The following is a 13,441-nucleotide window of genomic DNA, read 5'->3' as shown; positions in this document are numbered from 1 at the left end:
CAAAATTCACACTGTCTGCCTTTATTCATTCATTTCGCCACCTCGCCACACATGGAATAACATCCCCCTCCCCCCTCATGTGTGCGAGGTAGCGCGGGGAAAAGACAACAGAGGCCCCATTCGTTCACACTCAGTCTCTAGCTGTCATGCAATAATGCCCGAAACCACAGCTCCCTTTCCACATCCAGTCCCCACACAACTTTTCATGGTTTACCCCAGACGCTTCACATGCCCTGATTCAATCCATTGACAGCACGTCGACCCCGGTATACCACACCGATCCAATTCACTCTATTCCTTTTCCGCCTTTCACCCCCCTGCATGTTCAGGCCCCGATCACACAAAATCTTTTTCACTCCATGTTTCCACCTCCAATTTGGTCTCCCACTTCTCTTCGTTCCCTCCACCTCCGACACATATATCCTCTTGGTCAATCTTTCCTCACTCATTCTCTCCATGTTCCCAAACCATATCAAAACACCCTTTCTGCTCTCTCAACCACGTTCTTCTTTTTTTTTCTTTTTTCCCAAAGAAGGAACAGAGAAGGGGGCCAGATGAGGATATTCCCTCAAAGGCCCAGTCCTTTGTTCTTAACGCTACCTCGCTAACGCGGGAATTGCGAATAGTATGAAATATATTATTTATTTCTTTTTTGCTTTGTCGCTGTCTCCCGCGTTAGCGAGGTAGAGCAAGGAAACAGACGAAAGAATGGCCAAACCCACACACATACACATGTATATACATACACGTCCACACACGCATATATACATACCTATACATCTCAACGTACACATATAAATACACACACAGATATATACATAAATACACATGCACGTAATTCATGCTGTCTGCCTTTACTCATTCCCATCACCACCACGCCACACATGAAATAACAACCCCCTCCCCCCACATATGCGCGAGGTAGCGCTAGGAAAAGACAAAAAAGGCCACATTCGTTCACACTCAGTCTCTATCTGTCATGTAATAGTGCATCGAAACCACAGCTCCGTTTCCACATCCAGGCCCCACACAACTTTCCATGGTTTACCCCAGACGCTTCACATGCCCTGGTTCAACACATTGACAGCATGCTGACTCCGGTATACCATATCGTTCCAATTCACTCTATTCCTTGCACGCCTTTCACCCTCCTGCGTGTTCAAGTCCCGATCACTCAAAATCTTTTTCACTCCATTTTATCACCTCTAATATGGTCTCCCACTTCGCTTCGTTCCCTCTACCTCTGACATATATATCCTCCTAGTCAATCATTCCTCAATCATTCTCTCCATGTGACCAAACCATTTCAAAACACCCTCTTCTGCTCTCTTATCACACTCTTTTTATTACCACAAATCTCTCTTACCCTATTATTACTTACTCGATCAAACCACATCACACAACATATTGTCCTCAAACATCTCATTTACAGCACATCCACCGTCCTGCCCACAGCGCCATTCATAGCCCACGCCTCGCAAACATATATCATTGTTGTAACCGCTGTTCCTTCAAACATACCCATTTTTAATTTCCGAGATAACTTTCTCGACTTCCACACATTCTTCAACGCTGCCAGAACTTTCGCAGCCTCCCCCACCATATGATTCACTTCCGCTTTCTTGGTTCCATCCGATGCCAAATCCACTCCCAGATATCTAAAACACTTCACTTCCTCCAGTTTTTCTCCCTTCAAACTTACCTCCAACTTCACTTGACCCTCAGCCCTACTGTACCTAATAACCTTGCTCTTATTCACATTTACTCTCAGCTTTCTCCTTTCACACACTTTACCAAACTCACTCACCAGCTTCTGCAGTTTCTCACATGAATCATCCACCAGCGCTGTATCATCAGCGAACAACAACTGACTCACTTCCCAAGCTCTCTCATCCACAACAGACTGCATACTTGCCCCTCCTTCCAAAACTCTTGCATTCACCTCCCTACCAACCACATCCATAAAAAAATTAAACAACCATGGAGACATCACATACCCCTGCTGCAAACCTATATTCACTGAGAACCAATCACTTTCCTCTCTTCCTACACGTACAAATGCCTTACATCCTCGATAAAAACTTTTCACTGCTTCTAACACCTTTCCCCCCACACTATATATTCTTAATACCTTCCACAGACCATCTCTATCAACTCTATCATATGCCTTCTCCAGATCCATAAATGCTATTTACAAATCCGTTTGCTTTTCTAAGTATTTCTCACATACATTCTTCAAAGAAAACACCCGATCCACACATTCTCTATCACTTCTGAAACCACACTGCTCTTCCCAATCTGATGCTCTGTACATGCCTTCACCCTCTCAATCAATACCCTCCCATATAAGTTACCAGGAATACTCAATAAACTTATACCTCTGTAATTTGAGCACTCACTTTTATCCCCTTTACCTTTGTACAATGGCACTATGCAAGCATTCCGCCAGTCCTCAGGCACCTCACCATGAGTAATACATACATTAAATAGCCTTACCAACATGTGAACTATACAGTCACCCCGTTTTTTAATACATTCCACTGCAATACCATTCAAACCAGCTGCCTTACCGGCTTTCATCTTCCGCAAAGCTTTTACTACTTCTTCTCTGATTACCAAGTCTTTTTCCCTAACCCTCTCATTTTGCACACTACCTCGACCAAAACACCCTATACCTGCAACTCTATCACCAAACACATTAAACAAAATTCTTCAAAATACTAGCTCCATCTCCTTCTCACATCACCACTACTTGTTATCACCTCCCCATTAGCCTCTTTCACTGAAGTTCCCATTTCTTCCCTTGTCTTACGCACTCTATTTACCTCCTTCCAAAACATCATTTTATTCTCCCTAAGATTTAATGATACTCTCTCACCCCAACTCTCATTTGCACTCTATTTCACCTCTTGCACCTTTTTCTTGACCTCTTGCCTTTTTCTTTCATACATTTCCCGCTCATTTGCATTATTTCCCTGCAAAAAGCGTCCAAATGCTTGTCTCTCTTCTCTTTCACTAATACTCTTACTTCTTTATCCCACCACTCACTACCCTTTCTAATCTGCCCACCTTCGACGCTTCTCATGTTACTAGCATCTTTTGCGCAAACCATCACTGCTTCCCTAAATACATCCCATTCCTCCCCCACTCCCCTTACGTCCTTTGTTCTCACCTTTTTCCATTCTGTACTCAGTCTCTACTCGTACTTCCTCACACAAGTCTCTTTCTTAAGGTCGCTTGCTCTCACCACTCTTTTCACCCCAACATTCTCTCTTCCTTTCTGAAAACCTCTACAAATCTTCACCTTCGACTCCACTAGATAATGGTCAGACATCCCTCCAGTTGCACCTCTCAGCACATTAACATTCAAAAGTCTCTCTTTCGCGCGCCTATCAATTAACACGTAATCCAAGAACGCTCCCTGGCCATCTCTCCTACGTATATATGTATACTTATGTATATCTCTCTTTTTAAACCAGGTATTCCCAATCACCAGTCCTTTTTCAGCACATAAAACTACAAGCTCTTCACCATTTCCATTTACAACACTGAACACCCTATGTACATCGATTATTCCCTCAACTGCCACATTACTCACCTTTGCATTCAAATCACCCATCACTGTAACCCGGTCTCGGGCATCAAAACTAATAACACACTCACTCAGCTGCTCCCAAAACGCTTACCTCTGAAGATCTTTTTTTCTCATGCCCAGGTGCATATGCACCAATAATCACCCATCTCTCTCCAACCACTTTCAGTTTTACCCATCTCAATCTAAAGTTTACTTTCTTACACTCCATCATATAGTCCCACCACTCCTGTTGCAGGAGTAGTGCTACTCCTTCCCTCGATCTTCTCCTCCCACTAACCCCTGGCTTTACTCCCAAGACATTCCAAATCACTCTTCCCCTTTACCCTTGAGCTCTGTTTCACTAAGAGCCAAAACATCCAGGCTCTTTTCCTCAAACATACTACCTCTCTCTCCTTTTTTCTCATCTTGGTTACATCCACACACATTTAGACACCCCAATCGGAGCCTTCGAGGAGGATGAGCACTCCTCGCGAGACTCCTACTTCTGTTTCCCCTTTTAGAAAGTTAAAATACATTGAGGGGAGGGTTTCCAGCCCTCCGTTCCCGTCCCCTTTAGTCGCCTTCTACGACAAGAGAGGAATGCGTGGGAAGTATTCTTTCTCCACTATCCCCAGGGATACATATATATATATATATATATATATATATATATATATATATATATATATATATATATATATATATATATATATATATATATATATATATTTATTTATTTATTTATTTATTTATTTATTTATTTTGCTTTGTCGCTGTCTCCCGCGTTAGCGAGGTAGCGCAAGGAAACAGACAAAAGAATGGCCCAACCCGCCCACATACACATGTATATACATACACGTCCACACACGCAAATATCCATACCTATGCATCTCAGTGCACACATATATATACACACACAGACATATACATATATACACATGTACATAATTCATACTGTCTGCCTCTATTTGTTCCCATCGCCAGCCCGCCACACATGGAATAATAATCCCCTCCCCCCTCATGTGAGCGAGGTAGCGCTAGGAAAAGACACCAAAGGCCCCATTCGTTCACACTCAGTCTCAAGCTGTCATGTAATAATGCACCGAAACCACAGCTCCCTTTCCACATCAGGGCCCCACACAACTTTCCATGGTTTACCCCAGACGCTTCACATGCCCAGGTTCATTCCATTGACAGCACGTCGACCCCGGTATACCGAATCGTTCCAATTCACTCTATTCCTTGCACGCCTTTCACCCTCCTGCATGTTCAGGCCCCGATCACTCAAAATCTTTTTCATTCCATCTTTCCACTTAAAATTTGGTCTCCCACTTCTCCTCGTTCCCTCCACCTCTGACACATATATCCTCTTTGCCAATCTTTCCTCACTCATTCTCTCCATGTGACCAAACCATTTCAAAACACCCTCTTCCGATCTCTCAACCACACATTTCCACACATTTATTTCCACACATCTCTCTTACCCTTACATTACTTACTCGATCAAATCACCTTACACCAAATATTGTCCTCAAACCTCTAATTTCCAGCACATCCACCCTCCTGCGCACAATTCTATCCATAGCCCACGCCTCGCAACCATACAACATTGTTGGAACCACTATTCCTTCAAACATACCCATTTTGGCTTTCCAAGATAATGTTCTCGACTTCCAAACATTCTTCAATGCCCCCAGAATTTTCGCCCCCTCCCCAAACCTATGATTCACTTCCACTTCCATGGTTCCATCCGCTGCCAGATCCACTCCCAGATATCTAAAACACTTTACTTCCTCCAGTTTTTCTCCATTCAAACTTATCTCCCAATTCATTTGCCCCTAAACCTTAATGTACCTAATAACCTTGCTCTTATTCACATTTACTCTTAACTTTCTTCTTTCACACACTTTACCAAACTCAGTCACCAGCTTCTGCAGTTTCTCACATGAATCAGCCACCAGCGCTGTATCATCAGCGAACAACAACTGACTCACTTCCCAAGCTCTCTCATCCACAACAGACTGCATACTTGCCCCTCTTTCCAAAACTCTTGCATTCACCTCCCTAACAACCCCATCCATAAACAAATTAAACAACCATGGAGACATCACACACCCCTGCCGCAAACCTACATTCATTGAGAACCAATCACTTTCCTCTCTTCAGAAACCACACTGCTCTTCCCCAGTCTGATGCTCTGTACATGCCTTCACCCTCTCAATCAATACCCTCCCATATAATTTACCAGGAATACTCAACAAACTTATACATCTGTAATTTGAGCACTCACTCTTATCCCCTTGGCCTTTGTACAATGGCACTATGCATGCACTCCGCTAATCCTCAGGCACCTCACCATGAATCATACATACATTAAATAACCTTACCAACCAGTCAACAAGACAGTCACCCACTTTTTTAATAAATTCCACTGCAATACCATCCAAACCTCCTGCCTTGCCGGCTTTCATCTTCCGTAAAGCTTTTACTACCTCTTCTCTATTTACCAAATCATTTTCCCTAACCCTCTCACTTTGCACACCACCTCGACCAAAACACCCTATATCTGCCACTCTATCATCAAACACATTCAACAAACCTTCAAAATACTAGCTCCATCTCCTTCTCACATCACCACTACTTGTTTTCACCTCCCCATTAGCCCCCTTCACTGAAGTTCCCATTTGCTCCCTTGTCCCACGCACTTTATTTACCTCCTTCCAGAACATCTTTTTATTCTCCCTGAAATTTAATGATACTCTCTCACCCCAACTCTCATTTCCCCTCTTTTTCACCTCTTGCACCTTTCTCTTGACCTCCTGCTTCTTTCTTTTATACCTCTCCCACTCATTTGCATTTTTTCCCTGCAAAAATTGTCCAAATGCCTCTCTCTTCTCTTTCACTAATAATCTTACCTCTTCATCCCACCACTCACTATATATATATATATATATATATATATATATATATATATATATATATATATATATATATATATATATATATATATACATATATATATATATATATATATATATATATATATATATATATATATATATATATATATATATATATATATATGTGGTTTCAGAAGTGTTAGAGGATGTGTGGATCAGGAGTTTGCTTTGAAGAATGTATTTGAGAAATACTTAGAAAAGCAAATGGATTTGTATGTAGCATTTATGGATCTGGAGAAGGCATATGATAGAGTTGATAGAGATGCTCTGTGGAAGGTATTAAGAATATATGGTGTGGGAGGCAAGTTGTTAGAAGCTGTGAAAAGTTTTTATCGAGGATGTAAGGCATGTGTACGTGTAGGAAGAGAGGAAAGTGATTGGTTTCTCAGTGAATGTAGGTTTGCGGCAGGGGTGTGTAATGTTTCCATGGTTGTTTAATTTGTTTATGGATGGGGTTGTTAGGAAGGTAAATGCAAGAGTTTTGGAAAGAGGGGCAAGTATGAAGTCTGTTGGGGATGAGAGAGCTTGGGAAGTGAGTCAGTTGTTGTTCGCTGATGATACAGCGCTGGTGGCTGATTAGTTGTTGTTCGCTGATGATACAGCGCTGGTGGCTGATTCATGTGAGAAACTACTGAAGCTGGTGACTGAGTTTGGTAAAGTGTGTGCAAGAAGAAAGTTAAGAGTAAATGTGAATAAGAGCAAGATTATTAGGTACAGTAGGGTTGAGGGTCAAGTGAATTGGGAGGTAAGTTTGAATGGAGAAAAACTGAAGAAAGTAAAGTGTTTTAGATATCTGGGAGTGGATCTGGCAGCGGATGGAACCATGGAAGCGGAAGTGGATCATATGGTGGGGGAGGGGTCGAAAATTCTGGGAGCCTTGAAGAATGTGTGGAAGTCGAGAACATTATCTCGGAAAGCAAAAATGGGTATGTTTGAAGGAATAGTGGTTCCAACAATGTTGTATGGTTGCGAGGCGTGGGCTATGGATAGAGTTGTGCGCAGGAGGATGGATGTGCTGGAAATGAGATGTTTGAGGACAATATGTGGTGTGAGGTGGTTTGATCGAGTAAGTAACGTAAGGGTAAGAGAGATGTGTGGAAATAAAAAGAGCGTTGTTGAGAGAGCATCGGAGGGTGTTTTGAAATGGTTCGGGCACATGGAGAGAATGAGTGAGGAAAGATTGACCAAGAGAATATATGTGTCGGAGGTGGAGGGAACGAGGAGAAGAGGGAGACCAAATTGGAGGTGGAAAGATGGAGTGAAAAAGATTTTGTGTGATCGGGGCCTGAACATGCAGGAGGGTGAAAGGAGGGCAAGGAATAGAGTGAATTGGAGCGATATGGTATACCGGGGTTGACGTGCTGTCAGTGGATTGAATCAAGGCATGTGAAGCGTCTGGGGTAAACCATGGAAAGCTGTGTAGGTATGTATATTTGCGTGTGTGGACGTATGTATATACATGTGTGTGGGGGTGGGTTGGGCCATTTCTTTCGTCTGTTTCCTTGCGCTACCTCGCAAACGCGGGAGACAGTGACAACGCAAAAAAATAAAAAAAGAAAAAAAGAAAATATATATATATATATATATATATATATATATATATATATATATATATATATATATATATATATATATATATATATATATATGTATGTATATATATATATATATATATATATATATATATATATATATATATATATATATATATATATATATATATATATATATATATATATATATATATATATATATATATATATATATATATATATACATACATATATATATATATATATATGTATATATATATATATATATATATATATATATATATATATATATATATATATATATATATATATATATATATATATATATATATATATATATATATATATATATAGAGGTAGAGGATGTGTGGATCAGGTGTTTGCTTTGAAGAATGTATGTGAGAAATACTTAGAAAAGCAAATGGATTTGTTTGTAGCATTTATGGATCTGGAGAAGGCATATAATAGAGTTGATAGAGATGCTCTGTGGAAGGTATTAAGAATATATGGTGTGGGAGGCAAGTTGTTAGAAGCAGTGAAAAGTTTTTATCGAGGATGTAAGGCATGTGTACGTGTAGGAAGAGAGGAAAGTGATTGGTTCTCAGTGAATCTAGGTTTGCGGCAGGGGTGTGTGATGTCTCCATGGTTGTTTAATTTGTTTATGGTTGGGGTTGTTAGGGAGGTGAATGCAAGAGTTTTGGAAAGAGGGGCAAGTATATATATATATATATATATATATATATATATATATATATATATATATATATATATATATATATATATATATATATATATATATATGTATGTATGTATATATATATATATATATATATATATATATATATATATATATATATATATATATATATATATATATATATATATATATATATATATATATATATATATATATATATATGTATATATATATATATATATATATATATATATATATATATATATATATATATATATATATTTTTTTTTTTTTTTTTTTTTGCTTTGTCACTGTCTCCCGCGTTTGCGAGGTAGCGCAAGGAAACAGACGAAAGAAATGGCCCAACCCACCCCCATACACATGTATATACATACGTCCACACACGCAAATATACATAACTACACAGCTTTCTATGGTTTACCCCAGACGCTTCACATGCCCTGATTCAATTCACTGACAGCACGTCAACCCCGGTATACCACATCGATCCAATTCACTCTATTCCTTGCCCTCCTTTCACCCTCCTGCATGTTCAGGCCCCGATCAAACAAAATCTTTTTCACTCCATCTTTCCACCTCCAATTTGGTCTCCCACTTCTCCTCGTTCCCTCCACCTCCAACACATATATCCTCTTGGTCAATCTTTCCTCACTCATTCTCTCCATGTGCCCAAACCATTTCAAAACACCCTCTTCTGCTCTCTCAAGCACGCTCTTTTTATTTCCACACATCTCTCTTACCCTTACGTTACTTACTCGATCAAACCACCTCACACCACACATTGTCCTCAAACATCTCATTTCCAGCACATACATCCTCCTGCGCACAACTCTATCCATAACCCACGCCTCGCAACCATACAACATTGTTGGAACCACTATTCCTTCAAACATACCCAATTTTGCTTTCCGAGATAATGTTCTCGACTTCCACACATTCTTCAAGGCTCCCAGGATTTTCGCCCCCTCCCCCACCCTATGATCCATTTCCGCTTCCATGGTTCCATCCGCTGCCAGATCCACTCCCAGATATCTAAAACACTTTACTTCCTTCAGTTTTTCTCCATTCAAACTTACCTCCCAATTGACTTGACCCTCAACCCTATTGTACCTAATTACCTTGCTCTTATTCACATTTACTCTTAACTTTCTTCTTTCACACACTTTACCAAACTCAGTCACCAGCTTCTGCAGTTTCTCACATGAATCAGCCACCAGCGCTGTATCATCAGCGAACAACAACTGACTCACTTCCCAAGCTCTCTCATCCTCAACAGACTTCATACTTGCCCCTCTTTCCAAAACTCTTGCATTCACCTCCCTAACAACCCCATCCATAAACAAATTAAACAACCATGGAGACATCACACACCCCTGCCGCAAACCTACATTCAGTGAGAACCAATCACTTTTCTCTCTTCCTACACGTACAAATGCCTTACATCCTCGATAAAAACTTTTCACTGCTTCTAACAACTTGCCTCCCACACCATATATTCCTAATACCTTCCACAGAGCATCTCTATCAACTCTATCATATGCCTTCTCCAGATCCATAAATGCTACATACAAATCCATTTGCTTTTCTAAGTATTTCTCACATACATTCTTCAAAGCAAACACCTGATCCACACATCCTCTACCACTTCTGAAACCACACTGCTCTTCCCCAATCTGATGATCTGTACATGCCTTCACCCTCTCAATCAATACCCTCCCATATGATTTAAAAGGAATACTCAACAAACTTATGCCTCTGTAATTTGAGCACTCACTCTTATCACCTTTGCCTTTGTACAATGGCACTATGCACGCATTACGCCAATCCTCAGGCACCTCACCATGAGTCATACATACATTAAATAACCTTACCAACCAGTCAATGAATACAGTCACCCCCTTTTTTAATAAATTCCACTGTAATACCATCCAAACCTGCTGCCTTGCCGGCTTTCATCTTCCGCAAAGCTTTTACTACCTCTTCTCTGTTTACCAAATCATTTTTCCTAACCCTCTCACTTTACACACCAAATCGACCAAAACACCCTATATCTGCCATTCTATCATCAAACACATTCAACAAACCTTCAAAATACTCACTCCATCTCCTTCTCACATCACCACTACTTGTTATCACCTCCCCATTTGCGCCCTTCACTGAAGTTCCCATTTGCTCCCTTGTCTTACGCACTTTATTTACCTCCTTCCAGAACATCTTTTTATTCTCCCTAAAATTTAATGATACTCTCTCACCCCAACTCTCATTTGCCCTCTTTTTCACCTCTTGCACCTTTCTCTTGACCTCCTGTCTCTTTCTTTTATACATCTCCCACTCAATTGCATTTTTTCCCTGCAAAAATTGTCCAAATGCCTCTCTCTTCTCTTTCACTAATAATCTTACTTCTTCATCCCACCACTCACTGCCCTTTCTAATCAACCCACCTCCCACTCTTCTCATGCCACAAGCATCTTTTGCGCAATCCATCACTGATTCCCTAAATACATCCCATTCCTCCCCCACTCCCCTTACTTCCATTGTTCTCACCTTTTTCCATTTTGTACTCAGTTTCTCCTGGTACTTCCTCACACAAGTCTCCTTCCCAAGCTCACTTACTCTCACCACCCTCTTCACCCCAACATTCACGCCAATATATATATATATATATATATATATATATATATATATATATATATATATATATATATATATATATATATATATATATATTTATATATATATATATATATAAATCCCTGGGGATAGGGGATTAAGAATACTTCCCACGTATTCCCTGCGTGTCGTAGAAGGCGACTAAAAGGGGAGTGAGCGGGGGGCTGGAAATCCTCCCCTCTCGTTTTTTTTTAATTTTCCAAAAGAGGGAACAGAGGGGGCCAGGTGAGGATATTCCAAAAAAGGCCCAGTCCTCTGTTCCTAATGCTACCTCGCTAACGCAGGAAATGGTGAATAGTTTAAAAGAAAGAAAAAGATATATATATATATATATATATATATATATCTTTTTTTTCTTTCAAACTAATTGCCATTTCCCGCATTAGCGAGGTAGCGTTAAGAACAGAGGACTGGGCCTTTGAGGGAATACCCTCACCTGGCCCAATTCTCTGTTCCTTCTTTTGGAAAATTGAAAAAAAAAAACGAGAGGGGAGGATTTCCAGCCCCCCGCTCCCTCCCCTTTTAGTCGCCTTCTACGACACGCAGGGAATACGTGGGAAGTATTCTTAATCCCCTATCCCCAGGGATAGGTAAATATATATATATATATATATATATATATATATATATATATATATATATATATATATATATATATATATATATATATATATATATATATATATATACATAGCAATTTATACATACAGAGACATCCATACATGCACATGTACATATTCATATTTGTTTGCCTTCATCCAAATATTTCTGTCGCTACCCCGCCACACAGAAGATAGCATCCCCCCCCCCCCCCCAACTCCCCCCCACCTTCACCCCCCCGTCTTACCATATCTAATATTTACAAAGGTTGAACTTCGTATGATTCTTTAATCATTTAGTTTGATACATAATGCTTCTTATTGCTGTTACTTATTGATTAAATTTGAATAACCATCAGAAAGAATTCAAATGGAGGCTGCGATGTCGCTACTATTGAAAACCCGTAAATTAATCGATATTATATATACACATAGTGAAATGAATTACTTTATTTTATCAGAATCCTACGCCGTCACTTTACTATATATTTACGAGGTACAGCAGCGCAATGAGAGAGCCAGTCGTGAGGGAACTCCAGATGTATGAATGTGTCACACCAGATTCTCTCAGCATGTATATAATGCTTGGCGTCTTGTCATAACCGTGTATATCATATTGTAATCCACACCAGATACAACGAATATGTCATAAGTTGTTGTGGCGTAGGTTGATCATTTCTCTTCTGTACGACCGAGACTGGAAACCTGGGTCACGAGAACTGAGAGATGAGATAGTGACGGTAGACAGATGGAACGACTTGCTGTGTCAGGTCACACTGATCTATCGTGTGTGTGTGTGTCCAGACCTGGTATATATGGTCGTATTCAAATATACGGCTGCAGCAAGACCTGGGAAGATATGTGACATAAGGGTATCATATGTTTTTACTGTGTGACCTGTTGTTTCATGTGACACAAACATAACATATTTATCCATAGTAGGACCTGATGTTTCATGTGACACTAGCATAACATATACATCCACTGTGAAACCAGATGTTTCATGTGACGCTAACATATGTATCCACAGTGGGACCTGGTATGTGAGCGTCGTCTGCTGTACTCGACAACACAGGCCATATCGCAGTTCGGGAAATTAATAGGATCCTTCGCTTTTGGCTACCTGATTGAGGCGTAACTATACTGAGATGTGTTTATATAAATCTTTACAGGTGGAGGTCTACCAGCCTACTCATCACACACATACACATGTCTGTACAGGTGGAGGTCTACCAGCCTACTCACCACACACATGTACATGTCTGTGCAGGTGGAGGTCTACCAGCCTACTCATCACACACATACACATGTCTGTACAGGTGGAGGTCTACCAGCCTACTCATCACACACATACACATGTCTGTACA

At 40.2% G+C, this 13,441-nt stretch overlaps 1 protein-coding gene across 1 annotated transcript in view; it reads left to right on the top strand.

Moving 5' to 3' along the window:
* The window catches only part of LOC139755474 (organic cation transporter protein-like), a 166,333-nt gene that overhangs the window by 117,638 nt on the left and 35,254 nt on the right, over window positions 1-13,441 (top strand). Inside the window, exon 5 of the mRNA XM_071673813.1 lies at window positions 13,105-13,208. Coding sequence (XP_071529914.1) covers window positions 13,105-13,208 — 104 coding nt within the window. The remainder of the gene's footprint in view (window positions 1-13,104; window positions 13,209-13,441) is intronic.

This window comes from Panulirus ornatus, chromosome 19, assembly GCF_036320965.1.
Source record: "Panulirus ornatus isolate Po-2019 chromosome 19, ASM3632096v1, whole genome shotgun sequence".
Classification (NCBI taxonomy): Eukaryota; Metazoa; Arthropoda; class Malacostraca; order Decapoda; family Palinuridae; genus Panulirus; species Panulirus ornatus.
Note: the sequence above shows the minus strand (reverse complement) of the source record. Positions and strands in the feature narration are given on the sequence as shown.